The 19,413-nt window shown below is 51.0% G+C and overlaps 1 protein-coding gene across 3 annotated transcripts in view; it reads left to right on the top strand.

Moving 5' to 3' along the window:
- The first annotated feature begins 1,179 nt into the window (after positions 1–1,179).
- Positions 1,180–19,413, top strand: part of MVB12B (multivesicular body subunit 12B) — a 180,900-nt gene continuing 162,666 nt past the window's right edge. Inside the window, exons 1-3 of one of the 3 annotated variants that reach the window (XM_036854446.1) lie at positions 1,182–1,453; positions 13,639–13,757; positions 14,959–15,081. In XM_036854446.1, the coding sequence (XP_036710341.1) occupies positions 14,971–15,081 (111 nt within the window). In that variant the 5' untranslated portion in view covers positions 1,182–1,453; positions 13,639–13,757; positions 14,959–14,970. Of the gene's footprint in view, positions 1,454–1,819; positions 2,004–13,638; positions 13,758–14,958; positions 15,082–19,413 lie in introns of those variants that run through there. The other 2 variants (XM_036854445.1, XM_036854447.1) reach the window with 2 other exon arrangements.

The raw sequence follows: 19,413 nt of genomic DNA on the forward strand, positions 1-19,413 counted from the left end.
AGTTATGCTAAACTTGGGAAGTGAAATGGAAAACTTTTTTTTTTCTGTGTAACAGTTTAAATGACATAAGGATTATCTGTCCCTTAATGGTTTGATAGAACTTGCCTGTAAAACCATCTGAAGTAGTAGCATTTCTGAGTGATACAGATGCTCAGGAATGCACACACTAACAAGGCTTCCCCACAGGACATTTTTTCCCAACAGCCAATTCTTCCTGGCACCCTTTTCTTTAGGCTCAAACAGCTATTTTAGAAAAGCCTAGAATGTGTGAAAATTAGACTTGAGGCATTAGCGAAGTGATGCTGAATCAGTCCTGCAGGGTCCTCAGCTCTAACAAATAGCACGCTGGCTACTGCTCCGGGGTGCCTTGCTGGGGCTGTGTAGGGCATTTTTGGTTAAGGGTGCAGAGTTGACTCCCACCTTTCATAGTAGCCACTCTAGCTGAGGGCCAAGCTCTGGACCCCTTTCCTCATCCAGTTCCATTTTATCCTCTGGCTTGTACCTTTTTCCAAGTACTGTAGGGCGATAGGTCTGCTTAAACTTCTTCTAGATGCTTCCTGGAGGCCAGCCCTCAATAGTCCTTGCTTTAGACCTCTGTGGGTAGATCATTTGCCCAGCATAAGGGGGAGGCAGAGAATTGCTAGGAGATCAGGGTCAGTTTGAGAGGCCTGGTATTAGCAGTGGGGACTAGGGCCAAGCAAAGCTTATGTGGGGTCAGCTGGACCAGTGGGTCTCCTGAACTGTATGAGCTGAAGGATTGGCTTGGGGTTCAGTAGGGCTGGGTGTCCCTTCAAGTGAGGGGGGCGGGTGGTGTGTGTGTGGCTTGGGGGCTTCTAGGGATCTAAGGCTGTGCTGAAGGATTAGTCTAGGGTACAGTGAGGCCTAGGAGAGCTGAGGAGGGTGCGGGTCCCTGGAAGAGGCCAACTTGGGGGAGGGGGCAATTGGGGCCCAGGCTCCGACAGGCCCGGGGCTCCCGTGGGTCTGGGCTGGGGCGGGGGCCGCTTGCGTACTCGGAGAGGCCAGGTCGGCGGCGCCGGGGCCCTGCCCGGGGCTAACGGGCCGGGCCGTGGGGAGGCGGGGTGCCGGCCAGGCGGCGGCGCGGGCTCCGGACGAGAGGGCTCCCGCTCCCTCCTCCCGCCCGAGCCAGCCTCGGGCGCCCGGCGCCTCCCACGGAGCCAGCGCCAGAGCCGGGAGGCCCCGGCCCGCCGCCGCGGCCCGCGGAAGGAGCCGCCGCTGTTGTTGCTGCCGCCGCCGCCGCCAGGCCGCGCCCCGCCCCTGCTGCTGCCGCTCCCCGGTGAGGCTCGCGCTCGACCTGCGGCGCCGGCCCCGCCGCCTGGGCCGCGGGCCCGGCCCCTTCCGCGCCGCCCGGGCGATGAGAAGCTGCTTCTGCGTGAGACGGAGCCGGGACCCGCCGCCGCCGCAGCCGCCGCCACCGCCGCCCCAGCGGGGAACAGTTAAGTGAGGCCGGGCGGGCCGGGCGCCGCGGAGGCTCGGCCGAGCCGGCCCTGCTGCCCCACGCGGGCGGGCGGGCGGGCCGGCGCGGGCCCCGGGCCGAGGGGCGGGTGGGCGGGCGGAGCCGGGCCGCACCGAGGCCTGCGGGCTGTGTGCCCGGCCGGCCGCGGGGACAGGCCCGGCGGCCTCTGCTCGGCCCTGCGCGCGCCGCGGCTTCCCGTCCCCGGCTTGGCCTTGCGGCTTGGCGGAGCCGGAGGGAGCTCGGGGACCAGGGTGCGAGCAGCGTCCCCTGGGCCGGGGCTGGTGAGGGCTCCCGAGAGCCACGTCCGCCCAAGTGAGAGGTGAGGCGGCCCACCTGTGCCGGGGCACGGCGGCCACCTGCACAGACCCGGACAGTGGTTTCGCTGGCCGGGCCCGGGGGCCACTCTCTGTAGTCACGTGGGTGCCGAGCTGACTGCACCTGAGCCTCGGGCATGATCTAGGGTGCGGTCTCATCTGTGACCTGGGCAGAGCAGAGAGGACACCCAAACTCCAGGGCACCTGTGTGCAAGGTGAGGTGCCGGTCGGGGCACCCAAGACCCAGAGTACCCATCCTCGAAGGATGGTGCGCCTGTTGATGGTCACCCCACGGGGACTCCAGCGCAAATGAGGCTCAGGGGCAGGGGCCGGGTGAAGAAGGCAGACCCATGATCATCTTCGTCCTCTTTGTTACCAACACACAACTCTTCCTGAATCATCAGCCTTTCCGGCCATTAAAAATGACTTGTATTCCCTGCCCCTCTGCAGCCTCTTCAGCAAGGCACAGGGGAAGGCCCCAGGAGGGCAAAAGGCAAACGGCTGTTGCGCCTTCTCTGCTCCCCGCCCCCACCCACGAACCAGCCCCCCGCTCAGTTTTCTGCCACAAAGCAGACAGCAGGCCAGAGTCTCTTTAGGGGCCTTTGTCTCCGTGATTCCTTCTCAGTATAATCTCATTGTACATTTCTCGACAGCTGGCTGGATCTCATCTCATTTTAACTGGGCAAGAAAATCTTATCAGCTGCACCAGAAAAGCCTTAGAAAAGTTAGGAGATAAGCTGTGTGGAAGCCTAGACTAACTCAAAAACTCAGTGTACTCAGAAGATTAGTACAGGAGACAGGTGACACCTTTCTTGCTTGTGGGAAATTGAACCAGGTATTTCAAGACATTGTGCCATGCATAGAATATTTAAATGGGGCCTCTTCTGGGACCTGGGCACCAAGACCCATGTGAAGCAGTTGACATAGCAATTACTGGTTCATTTGAGCTTAGGATCATCTTCTTTAATCCACATTTTTCATTCCTTCCTTTTAGCTTTTAGGCCGCACTCCTGATTTATGCTGAAGGCATTTCCCTGCCCGGCCTCCTTCCCGCTGGTGGGCTTTTCCCCACTTTTAGCTGGAACAGTGCACCATGATTAAGTGCAAGGACTTATAATTAGGCCTCAGCTTAAGCCTTGGCTTTCCTACTTACTGTGTGTTCTTAGGGAAATTAGTGAACTTTTCTGAGCCTCAGTTTCCTCATCTGTAGAGTGAGGCTAATGATAATATCTATCTCATAGAATTATAGTAAGAAGCAAATGAAATATTATAAGAGAAGTGCTCAGCTCCATTCATGCCACAGGGCAAGTAGTTAATAGAAATTAGTGGTTATTGGGACTTCCCTGGCGGTCCACTGGTTAAGACTCTGCGCTTCCACTGCAGGGGGCACAGGTTTGATCCCTGGTTGGGGAACTAAGATCCCGTGTGCTGTATGGCGTGGTTAAAAAAATAAAATGAAAAAAATTAAAAATTAGTGGTTGTTATTAAGGGTTTGTTAACTGGTTGATCAGAAGAGTAGCTTCAGTTTTTTTTAGAGTGCCTTTCTGTTTGTGGTTATCATTTAGGGCCACTAGGAAGGGATGGTAGAGTAGAAAGAACACTGGGCTTAGAACCTCAGTTTACCTCCTGGAACCCAGGAGACCCTAGGCAAGTCATGGAACCTCATGGGACCTTTCTGAATTCCCATTTCCTCATTTGTTAAAGGGGCCTAAGAATAAAACCTACCCCTTAAGGCTGAATGGGCTAATGTGTATGAATGTGTGTGACACTGTGGAGGGGGTTGGCGGATCCTCACTAAATGTAAGTGGGATCTAACGGCAGACCCCGGTTTGGTGGGTCTGCTATTTTGACAGTTTGTTGTGGTGTGGGGGAGGACTATAAGAAGAGCAATGCAAGAATATCTTGTTTATGTACAAGGATATCTTGGTGTTTTACAAAACCATACAACTGTGTGAACACATTGTGATCCCCCTCAGGGCCTTGGAAGGGGGGAGTGCACGCGGAAGGTTCTTAATCTCTATCAGTTTCACAGCAGATTTGCTTCTGGGGGCATCAGAATCCAAGTGTCCCCAGCCCCTCTGCCTTAGCGGGTTGGAACTGCTCCATGCTTCGTGCTCAAAGAGCGACATCCTTGCCACACTGGAAAGTCATGATGGTGTTGGGGTCAAGAGTGGGAAATGTCAAAGGTGCTATTATGATGGTGAAGATAACAAATGACTACATGGTTGGATGCGGTGGGCTGAGAACACTGTATTTAGTTGGCTGTGGTTGAGTGAGCAGTCTCGTTTGCGCGTTGGCTTGTGGGAGGGGAGGCCTGGGTTCCTTGAATGAGCTGCCCCTCCCCAGGCTGTTCTCGCTGTCTCTGAGGCCCTCCCTGACCAGCGTTGCACCGGCCCCACTGGCTCTCCTTGGCCTCGTGCTCGCTGGGCCGCCCTTGGGAGTTGTGGTTTCCCTGAGTTGTCGGCACTGTTTGCGGCGGGGTTGCCCACCTCGCGTCTCTTCTCCCCAGCTGCTTGGGAGGCAGGGTGTGCTTGACGTTGCCTTCTTGTTGGGGACATCCTGTGGGCAAGCGTTGGTTTACTTGACACGCTTCTGGCGGGATGCAGAGCTTGTCTAGGCAGAAATGTGAGAGGCCCGTGGGCCTAGAGCCCAGGGGTCACATACTAGAGCTTTGCAGCTCATACTCCCCTGAAGACTGGAGGGCCATCTTGCTGGGCCTGTGGCTAGGATCAACACGGGATCGTTCTACACACACACACACACTTTTTTTTTTTTTTAATAAATTTATTTATTTATTTAATTTTTGGCTGCGTTGGGCCTTCGTTGCTGCACGCGGGCTTTCTCTGGTTGCGGCGAGCGGGGGCTACTCTTCGTTGCGGTGCGCGGGCTTCTCAGTGTGGTGGCTTCTCTTGTTGCAGAGCATGGGCTCTAGGCTCATGGGCTTCAGTAGTTGCAGCACGCAGGCTCAGTAGTTGTGGCTCGTGGGCTCTACAGCGCAGGTTCAGTAGTTGTGGTGCACGGGCTTAGTTGCTCCGCGGCATGTGGGATCTTCCCGGACCAGGGCTCGAATCTGTGTCTCCTGCATTGGCAGGCGGATTCTTAACCACTGTGCCACCAGGGAAGTCCACACTTTTTTTTTTTTTTCAAACAGATACTGATCAGCACAGCAAAATGTTCAAAAGAATATCCTTTAGGAGAGAGAAATAAATGAATTCTTAATGAACTAAGAATCCTTAGGATGTTTATTAAAATGCAGAACCCAGGGCCTCAAACCCAGATCCTGAATCAGAATATCTGGGGAAGGGGCCCCAGAATCTGCATGTTTAACAAGAATCTTGGGTTGTACTGATGCTTACTGAAATTTGAGAACCCCAATTATAGATACTTTTTAAAAATATTGTGAAACACAAAATAAAATTTACCATCCTAATTGTTTTTAAATGTATACATCAGTGGCATTAAGTATATTCATTCTGTTGTGCAACGAATCTCCAGAACTTTTTCATCTTGCAAAACTGAAACTCTATACAGTTGACTCTTGAACAACATGGGTATGAACTGCGCAGGTCCACTTATACGTGGAATTGTTTCCATAGTAACTACTGCAGTACTACACCATCCGCGGTCGGTTGAATCCCCAGATGCAGAACCACAGATACAGAGGAACTCCGAATTTGGAGGGCCAACTATAAGGTATATTCGGATTTTCGACTGCTGGAAGGTTTGGCACTCCTAACCCCTTCATTGTTCAAAGGTCAACTGTACTCATAAAACTCCTGTTTCCCCCTCCCCAGCCTCTGGCAACCACCATTCTACTTTCTAGGAATTTGACTACTCCAAGTACCTCATATAAATGGAATCATATTTGTGAGTATTTGTCTCTTTGTGACTGCCTTATGTCACTTAGCGTAATGTCTTCAAGGTTCACCCACACTGCAACATGTGTCAGAATTTCCTTCCTTTTTTAAGACTGAATAATACTACATTGTATGTATAGACCACATTTTGCTTATCCATTTATCTGTCTGTGGACACTTGGGTTGCTTCCGCCTTTTGGCTATGGCAAATAATGCTGCTGTGAACATGTATGTACAAATATCTCTTTGAGACCCTGTATTCAGTTCTTTTGGATATATATCCAGAAGTGGAATTGCCAGATCATATAGTAATTCTATTTTTCATTTTTTGAGGAATCACCACACTGTTTTCCATAGCTGCTGCATTTCCATTACCACCAACAGTGCACCAGGTTTCCGATTTTTCCACATCCTCACCAACACTAATTTTCTGGGATTTGGTAGCAGCCATCCTAATGGGTGTGAGATGATATCTCACTGTGGTTTTGGTTTGCATTTCCCTAATGAGTAATGATGTTGAACATCTTTTCAGATGCTTGTTGGCCATTTGTATATCAGCTTTGGAGAAATGTCCTTTTTCAAGTCCTTTCCCCATTTTTTCATCGAGTTATTTCCTTTTCGTTATTGCTAAGTTGTAGGAGTTCTTAATAGATTTGGATTTTAACCTCTTATCAGATATATGATTTGTAAATATTTTCTCCCATTCTTTTGGATGTCTTTTCACTCTGTTGATTGTATCTTTTGATGGAAGTTCTGCAAGTTCTTTATACACATTAAAACCCTGTAAAGAAAATACTATCATCCATTATTCCAATTTGAGGGGCGTGGAAACTTAGGCCCAATTCAGTTGAGTTGCTTGGGGTCACACAGCTGTGTCAGAGCTGCGACTCAAGCCTGGTCCCTCTGAGTCCAAAGTCTGCACCCTTTCCATTCCTCTGCTTTACCTCCCAATCCTTCCCTGAGCTAATAGCATGAAGAGGCCCTATAGGGTCTGCAGGAAGTGGCCTTGGCTTGAGAAGCATTCATTTACAGGAGAGGAAATAGGAACGCAAGACTTGGGAATCTTCCTTCTGACCACTGGGGCGCTCCTTCCTGTAGATCCACATCATTACTTAGACCTTAGAAATAGCAGAGAAGTGCAGACAGGTTTTTAACGGTTTTGTTTATTTGTTTGTTTGTTTGTTTAAGCGTTTCATAAGCTTGTTTCAGAGCCCATCTGCTACTTAACAGTTTCCCAGACAGTCCGGGACTGTTCACGCCACCATTGGTGCCGTGTCTTCTGCCTGTACTCCTTGCAGTACTCTGCACCCTCCGTCTTTCAGGAAGCCCAGCTCCCTGACTGCCCAGCAAAAGGGAGCATCCCCTCATTTGCGGTCCCTTTCTTTCGGGACATTTCCTCCAGCCCATGAGCCCTGCAGGTGGTACCCATGACTTATTCGTCGCTGTGTCACCCAGCACAGTGGCACTGCACCTGGGCTCTGCATTCTCCAGTCTCTGACCCAGCCCAGATCAATGAGATCAGAACCTGGGGGTTGGGACAGGCAGCTGTAGTTTTTACAAACTCCTTAGGGGAGTCTTCGTGCAGCCTCCTGCCAGGCCCTCATCCAGCCTGCTCCAGCTGAGTCACACCCACTTCTGGAACCCCCTGGAGTGCCGCAGTCCCACCTCCCTTCCTCGGCAGATGGCCCAGCCCTGGGATCGTGGTGTTTGTCCTGCGTGGAGCATCAGTGACCCCAGCGTGGCACTCTCACCATTGCCTCTGCTGCTTTACATGCCCTCCTTAATCCGATGAAACATTGGCGATTTTGAGAGGAGGACAGGAACTTCATTCATCCATCCTCCCGTCCATCCGTCCATCCATCTATCCATCCATCTATCCGTAATCCATTTATTGAGTTCTCATTGTGGGCTAGGCACTGTGGTGGACATATACCTTTGCACAACTGATGTTCTGCTAGGGAAAGTATTATAGCCTTCTGAGAGGCAAGACTCTGTGTAAGTGTGTATGTGCATGCGTGCATGTGTGCACATGTATGTGCTAAGGCCATGTCCTTGGACAACATCAGGATTCTTAGTGACAGCACCTGTCTGGCTGGGCAGTGGGGAAGGTTTGGGGTGAATGGGAGATGTGACCCAGATTTTGAATGGTGGGATGGGTGCCATAGGGGAGGAACTGGGTGCTCTTGGGCAACCTGTGTTGGGGAGGGAAAGACTGGGGGACTTACTCTGAGGCTGTTCCCCATGGATGATGACCTTCAGGTTCCTTCCTCCCTCCCTCCCTTCCTTCCTTCATCAAACATCTAATGAGTACCTACTGCCTTGTAGTCAAAGTTTGGACTACGGACCTGCTGTTTCAGCATCACCTGAATCTTGTTAGAAATGCAGCTTCTGGGACTTCCTTGGTGGCGCAGTGGTTAAGAATCCGCCTGCCAATGCAGGGGACACGGGTTTGATCCCTGGTCCAGGAAGATCCCAAATGCCGCGGAGCAACTAAGCCTGTGTGCCCCAACTACTGAGCCTGAGCATCACAACTCCTGAAGCCCATGCACCTAGAGCCTGTGGTCTGCAACAAGAGAAGCCACCACAATGAAAAGACCGCGCACCGCAATGAAGAGTATCCCCCGCTCACTGCAACTATAGAAAGCCTGTGCACAGCAACGAAGACCCAACACAGCCAAAAATAAAAATGAATAAAATAAAATAAATTTATAAAAAAGAAAAGAAATGCAGCTTCTCAGGCCCCATCCTAGACCTGTTGAATCAGTATCTCTGGGAGTGGCTTTAAGACTGTTTTAACGAATTCCTTAGATGACTCATGCGTGCTAGAGTTTGAGAACTCCTCATCCAGAATGTTGGGGTTTCCATCTTCACCATTGTTTCATGCTCAGCACAAGGGCCCTCCGTAAACATTTGTGGGCTGACTGTTACGCACCAGGTCCTGTTAGGTACCAGGAACGTGGGAGATGCTTCAGGTGGGAGGATGGCAAGGTCAGCCAGGTTTGAGGTATTAATGGGACGTGTGGGTGACCGTAGCCAACAGGGTACTAGATACACTCGTCTGAGTCTCAGGAGAAAAGTCCGGGCCATGGAAGTAATTTGGAAGTCATCAGCACACAGAATGATTATACGACCAAAGAAACTCTGAAGACCCATGTGCAAGTCACAGAGCGGGTGGTAGTGATGGGAGGTGTCTGCTGACCTGAAGCCAGGTGTTCTGATGATTCTGGCCTGGGAGCCCATTTGCCCGGCGTTGAGGTGACATTTTTACTCTGTACACTGTGGCCATCAAGTCAAGGCTGTGACCGTTTTATGTCACCGAATATCAAGAGAATGTGCTCTTGGGACCTCCTGGGGTGGGTTCATTTGTAGGGCATCTGCCTTCCATCGGTGTCCTTCTTCCTTCTCTCTCGGGGACAGTATGACACTAGACCTGATGGGAGTGGGTGGGGACGACCTTCATTTGCAGTGATTGTGAGCAAGTTGCAGGTTGCAGTGGGGCTCACAGTGTACTGGAGAACGCCCCCCTCCTCCCCAGCACCAGGCTCCCTGGTTTTTCACGTTCTGGCCTATAGGGGCAGGCCTTTGGCCACGGCAGTGCTGTAGAACTTGATCCTGATTTATCTGGGGAGAGAGAACTCTGGGACCTAGCACTGCACTGTACGGGCTGCAGCAGCCCAAACCCCAGGCCCGCCTCACATGGTTTATGGAAAATCTGTTTGGTAATCAAATGGTTAATATCAGTCTAAACATAGGTCTGATGGAATGGATGCATTTGTACACCAGATTCTCCTATTAGAAGTAACAGACCTTCACTGGAGAAAAAGGAAGTGCTTGCCATTGTTAGTTCCCTAGCTGGAAAGTTCTTTGTGATCTAGGGGAGCTTAGGAAAATATTTGCTTTAGTTCCCCAGTATCTTAGCAGCCTTCCCAGCAGCCTGTGGCCTCTTGCCACCAGGTCGTACTCAACAGCATTTGTCGGAACGATTTGGTTTCTGACGGGTCACTAGATAAGTGGTCCAGGCCCAAGTACAGGTGGCGCCAGGATGCTATCCTGAGGTTCCGTAGTGGACGCCGCTCAGCCTGTGTCCCCCATGGGCAGCCCCCAGAGCCGGCTGGCCATTTGCCTGGTTGCCACAGGGACTCTGGCCTCAGCCTGCAGTCTCCGTAGGAGGTAGGGCTCTGCACCAGGGCTGCCTGAGGTGGCCCAGTTTGTGTATTTGTGTGTGTTGTGGGTGCATTGGTGAAGCCTGGCCTCCCCTGTCCTCTGTCCCCTGCTTAAGATTTTTTAGCAGGAAGGTGCCAGGAATTATGGAGCAACAGAGGAGGGCATGGGTTCCCTGCAGCCCACTGGTACCACTGCTGCTGCTGGGAAACAGGCAGAGAGCTGCCGCACGACGGCCAGAGCCGGAGCTTTTACTGGGGGACGGCCGTTCTCAGTGGAGGCCCTGCTCTTTGGCCGTTTCCCACAGGGAGTGAAATATTTATCCACTGCTTTTCCCCAGCGCCACAAGCTGCTAGATGTGGGCAGACAGTTTGTCTTTTGTGCCCTTGACTTTGGATTTCAAACAATCTGATCACAAGTTCATCCTTCTGTAGGGACTTCATTAGCTCACTGGTTTTGTCATTTCAACTACAGTAGCTCAATTTAACCTGCTCCCCCCGCAATACTTTGAAATTACTCTCCTCAAAAGTTGTGTGCGAGTCCTGCCTTCAGCCTTGGTGGGCAGCAAGGGCTCCGCTTCTGAGTCGGCCTTCCTTCCTCGCCCGGGGTCCCTGCTGCGCCTCCTTTGAAGGCAGCACCCCCTGCCCCCCGGCAGTTGTTGCCTCCCCCCCGCGCAAAGTGCTTTAAACTCCTCGGCCTGCACCCCACCCTGCTGCTGGAAGGGCCTCCGTGGAGAGAGGTCTGAGCTCTGCTAGTTGGGTTTTGATTTCAGTACAGGAGCTGATAAAACGAGATAAACCCCAGGCTCACAGGGCCGGGGAAATTAAACAGAGATGATATCAAAGTTCCCCTGAGTTTTCAACTGTGATACAGTAGCTTAGTTTTCTCCCAGACTGGGGCCGGGAGGCACGCCTTTGATTCTGAAACAATGTTCAGCATCAGTTAAGCCCAGCACTGCTGACTTTTAGGGATTAAGCACACTGTTGTAGTGATTCTTTGATCAGCTACAAGGGAGCCGTGTGTTGTCTGTATGAAGGGGCTTTATAGTTAAAGTTCATTTCTCTGTGAACCTGGGATGACAGCACTGGTGAGGTGCTGCAGTGCTGTGAGCTGCGGCCTCCCCCAGGCACCGTTTGCAGCATTGCAGGCTCACGCAGGAAGCTGTTCTCTTACCCAGTGTTATTGGATAAAACTCATTGAGCACAGCGTGGAAAAAATCCTGCTGGCCTGGAAATCACACCTCACCCTAACTGACCCCATCCAGCCCCTCTAGTCCCAGTATGTACAACACACACACACACACACACTCATTCTCTGTCTCTCTCCCCACCTTGCAGAGAAATCCTCTTGGGGCAGACACGGGCACACCTGTCCAGAGCGAGGCTCTGTAGCCCCCAGCCTTGGCAGTGATCTGAGTGAGGCTGGCTGCACACTCGGGGTAGAGGTTGGGATAGGGACCAAATGACCTGCGAGGTCAAGCTAGGAGGACTAGCTCAAGGTCAGTGTCGCCAATGTACTCTCTCCGTGCCCGAGGGCAGATGTGACTCCCAGGTGCTGCCGCCATCTTCGTTCCTTACCTCGCGTTTACTGAGAACCGACTTAGCTTCAGGTTGGCTCAATCCTGTAGTTCTCAGAAATCTCAACATCTGTTATCTTGGCCTCTAAAATACTGCATCAACTTTTGGCTTTTTCTGTGGAAGCCCTCCTTGTAGCCACAGCTGGGACGGTAGAAGTTTCCCCAATTGCACCTCCACCCCGGTTGGCCCTGTGACTTCCAGCTGGTCATGGAGCCCCCGTGTGCCGTGGATCGCACTCACACCGTGCTATACATCAACCTATTCCCTCCTGTGCCGGGCTCGGATCTCCCTCATTAGGTCTAAATTTACCTCCGTCGTACACAAACATGGCCTTAGCTCAATTTTATTGTTGTAAATTATTTATGAGGGAAATGTTGAATCTTGAAACTGAGGTGTGGGGAAAATTAATCCCATGTTACTTCTATCTTTCTGTACTCTTTTCCCCCCTTGCTTCCGTTACTGGGCTACAGCTAGAGAAAGAAGAGCGTTGGCATTTTAAAATATAATTGGTGTTCAAAGTGCTTTCTTGATGGGATATCGGATGGGAAGTCCGTCTCTCTCTGCACAGTGTATGGAAAGCAGACCAGACTGGGGAAGGAGGGCCAGAGGTCCCGTTGGGCTCTGCCCTCTGCCAGCTCGTGGTGTCTGAGAACTCCAGGCTTCCGTTTTTCTCCTCTAAAACAGGGATAATACGCCCCAGCCCCCTTCTAGGTTTGGTGTGAGCATCGATTGAGAAGGAGCCCGAGAAAGCTTTTTGGTAATTGCAGGGTGCTGTTCAGATGCGGGGAGGTGTGTTAGTTTGTTCTGTGTGCAGCTAGGATTTGGAGATAGAGGTGGGTGCTGGGCGGGGAGTGCTGAGGATGACACCAGCTGTTGCAAGTAGGCCTTCGCGTTTTCTGCTGTAGCCCAGCATCGCATCTTGCAAGACAGGTTAATGTTGGCCTTAAACACCCTGCTTCCCCCGCTCCTCTCCCCACGGCAGGTCTGCTCTTCAGCCCGGCATTAATGGCCTCTTCTCCCCCTCGCAGAGGCCTGGCCTGTGACCCGGGCAGCCGCGAACACAGTGGTGCCATCCCTTCTGGCTGGAGGCTTCGCACAGCCCGGGGAGCACCGAGAGCTAGTTAATAAATGGCCTTTTGTTAGGAAGGTCAATTGAAGTGACGGTAGAGACGCTGTTAAGAGTAATTTGCAGTCAGAAAATATGTAATTCAGGGCAGGCTGCTTTGAGTGATTGCCTCTGCCGTGGATATCTTGGGCGTTTCTCATTAAAAGCTTCCTTTGCTGGTGGTGGTGCTTCCTCCACCGCGGAGCTCCGCGCGGCGAGGAGTCATTTGTCTGTATCTCACAAAGGCTGCTGGATCCCCAGGGCACGGTCACTGCGGGGAAGGAAAGAGGGAGGCGTGCATCGGAGATGCTCGGTGCTAATGCCCTGCCCGCCGCATCCTCCCAGCCTGCAGGCCGGGCCGTGACCAGGCACGCGGGCCCGGCCGCCGGCTCCTTTGTCTGCTCCGGGAGGCCGCCCGCAGCCATCTTGGGGCCCGGTGCCGGGCTGCCCGGTGCATTGTGGGAGCAGCGGCGTCAGCCCCCCGCCCTTGCTCACGCTGCGGAGCAGAGGAGGGCCGTTGCCATCAGTACGTGGCATGTGGTGCCCCGAGGACGGGCATCTCTCAGCTAATAAAATGTTTCTTATTTATTCCCATGCTCACTTCCCCCCTCTCTCTCTCTCTCTCAGATAGTAGAAGCGCTACTATCTTAAAAAAAAAAACAACACTTACCTCTGATGTTCTTTTATTAAATTCACAGCATGATATTTTAGCACTGGCAGAATTGTACATTCTATTAATGAGTTGTTAATTGCGAAGCATTTTGGTAACCAACAGCAGGTACCAATATTTTGCAAACTGCAGCAACGTTATTTCCATGTTACCAGGAATATGGGGTTTTCCACGTGAAGTACTTTTTGATCAGTGTTTGCTTTGGATTGGGCTGGTGCAGATATTTAATTCTAAACCTTCTTTATTGGGGGCATGCATGCGGATTCCGTCAATAAATATTTATTTAGTGCCTACTGTGTGCAGGAAGCATTAAGCCCTGTTCTTTATGCAGATAAAGCTGCCTGGTAAGTGAAATTTGAAAATAGAAAACGATACAGTGATGTGGTTTGGTGTCCTGTCCCCCCTGCCCTGTGCTTCTAGAAGCTTATTTTCAGTAGAATTAAGTAAAGCATAACTTAGTTTGGCTTTTGTCATAAACAGAAGCTGAGAGTGTGGCTGCTGCCCGGCACTTCCTAGCCTTGATCTGAGACTTGGCTCCGTTGCCCTGACAAGTCTGTTTCTGGAGCCTTTCGTGGGTTCCAGGGGACGCTGATTACACGGTAACTTGCATACAGCATTCTGGTTGTTTCTATTCAGGAGGCTGTAGTCATTTTTAATAGCCTCTGCCTTTTCTGATTCTAGGCTGAGAGCTAAGAATATTCCTCCTGCCTGCCTAGTTAGGCAGGGTGTTTGGTTTGCTTTAGAAGCAGTAACCAGCCTTGAGAGATCTGGCAGACCTACAGCCAGTGGAATTCAATTGCTGCAGAAGGAGGTAGAATTTAACTTGCTCTTTTTCGCTGCTTGTCCTTTTAAAAGCACTAGAAGTCATTTACATAAGGTGTTACGTTTTTTATTTGCTTTCTGGTGCACTGCCACTCGAGCTGCCCAGACCCAGTGCTCTCTATATTCTGCTTGTCTCCTCTGGTCACACCAAGAGGCAATCAGCAGCAGAATAATAATTTCATTTCCCTCCCTTTCTCCCAAAGTGCCCAACAAGAATTATGGCCATTGTTAGTGCTTAGCTTTGAGTAAGTGCCCACATGACCTGCGGGATTAAACACAACAAAGGGACCCACCAGTCCTCTTGGGAGCAGCACCAACCATGTTTCTGGCCAGTTACACTGGACCTTTGTATCCCAAACCCTCCAGTCTCATCTGCTTTTTGTTGAGCGCCTACTATGTGCCAGGGAACCTCTCCAGGCCCTTGATTTACGCGACTCCTTTAGTTCTCACAGCAGCTCTGCGACTGTCAGTGTCCTGACCTCTTGCTTGCCCGGTCACCAGCTAGTAAGTCATGGAGACTGGACTCCAGTGCCATGCCTTGGCCTCCACGCCCAGAGCACTTTCTTCTGTGTGTTTGCAAAGCTCTGCCGCCCGAACAGTCCACCCTTGGATGTGGTAGAGGCTGTGGATTTGGAAGGCTGCACTTCTGCAGGGAGGTATTGTGAGGGAGAGACGGAAGGTACTGTTAGATTTAGCCGTGTCTGATTTATCCTCAGAGAAGCTGGTGGTATCTGTTCAGAAGTCAGGCAGCTGGGCAGGAGAGTGTTCAAAGCTAACTTGAGAAGAGCAGGGGCCGGAGATGACTTGAATTCTTGATCTGAGGAAAGGGTCCAGGGCTCCCTTAGCCAGTCCAGGTACATGGAGCTTAGTTCAGGATATTTGCCCCAAGACACTGGTTCTGTCTGTGCGAGACTTTACATCGTTCATTTTAAATGCTCGGTTTGAATTGTACGCTTTCTTTTTCCTTTTCGGAACCAGGAGCAATCCGCCATGCCTGAAGTCAAAGACCTTTCAGAAGCCTTGCCAGAGACGTCAATGGATCCCATCACGGGAGTGGGGGTGGTGGCTTCTCGGAACCGAGCCCCGACAGGCTACGACGTAGTAAGTCAAGATTCGCTGATTCGGCAAACAGTTATCTCCTGTGTTCAAGGCCCTCTGAACCCTGTGTGTAAGATGTGCTGCTTCTCTCTAGGAACTTAAAACAGGGAGGGAAGACATCACCAATGGGAAGGCGTGGGGAGCGTCCTGCTTTGGGAGTAGATGACCTGAGCCCGTCTGGGCTGTTTCGTGGCCTTAGCTGGGTCACTTGACCTCTGTAATGGTCATCTTCACATTCTGTAAAATTAAAGGGTTGGATTAGTTGATTTCCAAAAGCATTTCTAGCTGTGACATTTCATGAAAAGGATCCAAGAGTCTGAAAGACCCTTGGTTTGTTGTCACAGATTGTCCTACATGTATAAATGTCGTGAGTGTATTGACATATGTTTGTATAGCTCCTTACAGTTTACAAAGCAGTTTCCTACCCATGAACTCATTTGGCTCTCATGATTCCCTGGAGGCTGGGAGGGGAAGTTGCTTTCTCTCCACTGTGCTGATCAGGAGAACTCAAGCTCTGAGAAGGGAAGCGATGGAGCCCCAGCCCTTGGGAGTGGTGAATCAGGACCAGACCCCCTCCCAAGTCCAGGGCTCTGACTGACCACATCACTGCGGTATAGCAGAGAACTTACTTTGCTTTTCAGCAGACATCTGTGGTGGTGTTCAGTCGTACCGATGGCTGGAATTGGTTATTTTGTTTTTTCAGTAGGTAAATTCCATTTTGGGTGAAGCTTAAAAAGTGCAGAGGAACTATTGGGAGGGTTTAGTTAACAGTGACTGTTGTCATGTGTTCTGAGCTTCTAAGGTGGTCTTATTTTCAGTTTCCTCATTTTGTTTATGACGATGTTTTATTCTTGCTCATTGAAAATGTGCACCAAGAATACATAAAAGAATACAAGTCTCATTAGCCAGCATTGAAAACCTGGCACAGTGATTAGATCAGTGTCTGATGTCCCAGGGGTGGGAGGGATGCCATGCCTAGTCCAGAAGAAGCCCAAAGGCAGGGTTTCTTGACCTTGGCACTACTGACATTTTGGGCCAGATGATCAGAAAATAGTGTGTAGTCGGGCAGCATCCCTGGCCTCTTCCCACTAGACGCCAATAGCACCAACCCCCGAGTCGTGACAACCAGAACTGTGTCCAGACATTGCCAGATGTCCCCAGGCGGAGGAGGTGGGCGGGCAAAATCAGCCCCCGTTGCGAACAGTGCGGTGCATTTTGCGTCAGCCCATGCCGGGCCCCGTGTGAGAAGGGGAAGCCTGTTAAAATGCTCTACATCACTTTCCCAACTGTTTGAAAGCTTATAAACATTTTAAAAGTGAAAGAACGGGGGAATCTTTTTTGACAAAGATTTGAGTCTTACCTGCGGCCTGACTTCAGAGCACTGTTGGAATGTATAATTTGCCATAAAATAGAATCATTAGGTATGGCTTTGTGCCATAAAACTCCTGGGGAAGCTAATAAAAATGTTCCTGATTTGAGAAGCCCAAGTGTCTTTTGATGAATTAGATATGAAGCAGTGAGGCGTGAATCAGGGAAGGGGCTTGGTGCGTGCCATCTCTGGCAGGACTGGCTCCGGAGTGGTTCTCTGGGGGCGAGGGGTTGCCTGGGGTGTGGCCCAGGTCTTCTCGCTGTTCCTTCTTGCGGATCTGTGTCTTTAACATTCTGCTTGTACCTTCGGGGTCACCGTGAATGCTTGGCTAGTGGGCGACAGATGGCCTTTGATAGTCTGGTTTTCTGAAAGTCTTGGTAAGTCTGACAGGAGCAGAATCTATCCCTATCATTTTCTCCTAACATCTAGCTCAGGGCAGAAGAGCGCAGTGTCAAATGAGTAAGATTAATAAGCACATTTCATGATGAGGCTGTGCCAGGCATTACCATGAAAGGTGAGCAGGGCAAGAGGCTCCAGAGGGTCAGCCCGGCAATTACCCAGCCCCTGCGCGCCGAGGCGGAGTGTCCGAGCTCCCTCCGAAAGCCCTTTCAGGGAGGGAGGCGGGAGTCCTCTCTTTGGACTGACCGCTGGACTCTTCCCAGATAAGCATCTGCTTCCTCAGAGGTCTGACCCTGAGTTCAAGGGGAATGAGGGAAGGCACGGGGTGGGCAGGCAGGGAGGCACTCCCCATTCCTTTTAATCGGAGGAGTTCCGTGTGAGGTCAACATCCAAACCGAAGTGCGAGGCGTCGGGTGGTGGCCGGGCTGCAGAGATGCTGAGACGGAAGTGCGGTGGCTGAGGAAGCTCTCTGTGGACCGTGGCCAGGCCTCTCTCTCTCGGTCGCGTCTGCCGGAGGATTAATCCCTCCCTGTGCACAGGGCACGTTAAGTACCGTGGCACGCAGCCCCAAGAGCCGGGCGCTAGATGGGCTGCTGACCCTCGACGGTACAACCACTTTAAAATGAGCAGAGGCCCTGTTGCTGCTTGAAGTAAAAGATGCCAAGTATTTGTTTATAAAAATTTAATTTTGTAACTTCTCTGCAGGTCAGGGGAAGCTTCCTAGGCCAGGCAGCTGGGGATTATTTGCTAAACTTCTCAATTTATTGTCCCTATTTCTGCAGTCCCCTCTGAAATAGCCTGCACTTCCTGCCCCTCAGCCACGCTCTCAGATCTGGGAGTGACTGGGGTTCCCTGCCCTCAGAGGGCTGGTGGGTCTCATGTGTCCACGGTCCCTGGTAGGATGACTCTGTGTTGTAGATGCGTGGTAGCACGTGCTGTTTTATCATATGCGATGGGCAGTTTTCAATGAATCGTGATGCCGTGGGAGCACTTCATGCTAAAACTCCTCTGCACAAAATTAACCTTTGATTACCAGGTCCCTCTGGGATGTTGCAGTGTCTAAGGGCATCAAGCTGGACATCACCGATGACCACTGTTGGGTGTATTTCTGTGTATTTCCAATGAAATACATCATACTTTTTACCTGCATTCTCTTGCCTTTCTCAGTGAGTGTTTACAACTCACAGACTAAAGCCACAACACTGTATTTGTGAGATGACTCTTTCTTTCCAAAAAGGAAATAGTTTCCTTTGATAATACACTTCTTGGTGACATAATTTCATATGATGATAACTTTTTTGGCAAAAACAAAAAGTCAACAATACAGAGAAAGAATAATCAAACACTCCAGAGTGTTTTAATTTTAAGTTGTTTATTTGTCCAACCTATATTTTTGGATACCTACTATGTGCTGTCTATCTAGGAGCTGGGGGTATAGTGGTGAATGAAAACACATTCCTGCCTTCATGAAGCTTAAAGTCTAGATAGAGAGAAAGACAATTAAATGATCATACAAGTAAATGTAAGATAAAATTGTGATAAGTGCTTTGAAGGGAAGTCCTGAAAGACTGTTCCATCTTTCAGATCTAGCTTTCCAGATCTCCCCATTTCTCTTGCTAAGTCCCGGATTGTGACAGCATGACCCTCTCCAGCTTAACTTCTAGAAGTTGCTCCCTTTTTTCCATACCCTGGGGCCTGCCCAGTGTCTCTCCTCCAGCTTTTCCTGAGCATCTCCCAGGGCACCGGCTCAAGTGTGCTTGGGGTCCTTCGGCTCTGGCCTTCTCCCCTGCCACCACACTGCACCATTTTTGTTGGTGACGTCTGTGAGGTCGCCCTTGTCTGGGTGCATCTCCCCCGCTAACCTGGCGAGGCTGCTCCCCTCTTCCTGGCCTGAGTGGGGGATGGACACTGCTTTCCCTTCCACTCCCTTGTTCTGTGACCTTCCGTGGTTTCCCACAGAACAGCTGAGACCAGAATCACTTTTCGTGAGACTTTTCTGGAGCTCTGAGGATGATGGGAACAAGAGAGTGAGGCTCAGAGAATATTGCTGCTGAGGCCCAGGTCCGTCCTCCGACCCCTCCCTGCCCGGCCTCTGCCTTGCTGTTGGCTACCTTCATTCTACCTAACGGCGTTTACAACTGCCATGTGTAGGGGCCCCGCCAAATTGAGTCTTGGCCTCAGAGAGCCTAGGAGACTTTTTTTTTCTTTTTCTTCACTGTAATCTAAGACCTCCTTCATTCCCTTCCTGAGAAACCCCGCCTGACACCCAGGAGTCTTTCGGCACAGTGACTCTGAAGTGACAGATTATCCCCTAGTTCAAGGACTGTTTCCAGATGTCCAGGTGGGGGATTCACAAGCTTTCGTGGGCCTCATTCCTCTGCGGGACCCCACGCCCCGGGTTCCTGCTGCAGTAGGTCTGGGGTGGGGCTGAGAGTTTGCTTTCTAACCAGTTGCCAGGTGATGTTGATGCTGCTGGTTCAGAGGCCACACTTTGAGAACCACTGCTCTAAATTAGGTCATTCTTAAATAATCTGTGCACGTGGTCACCACAAGTCTATCTCAGGAAG

The sequence above is a fragment of the Balaenoptera musculus genome, chromosome 6, assembly GCF_009873245.2.
Source record: "Balaenoptera musculus isolate JJ_BM4_2016_0621 chromosome 6, mBalMus1.pri.v3, whole genome shotgun sequence".
NCBI lineage: Eukaryota > Metazoa > Chordata > Mammalia > Artiodactyla > Balaenopteridae > Balaenoptera > Balaenoptera musculus.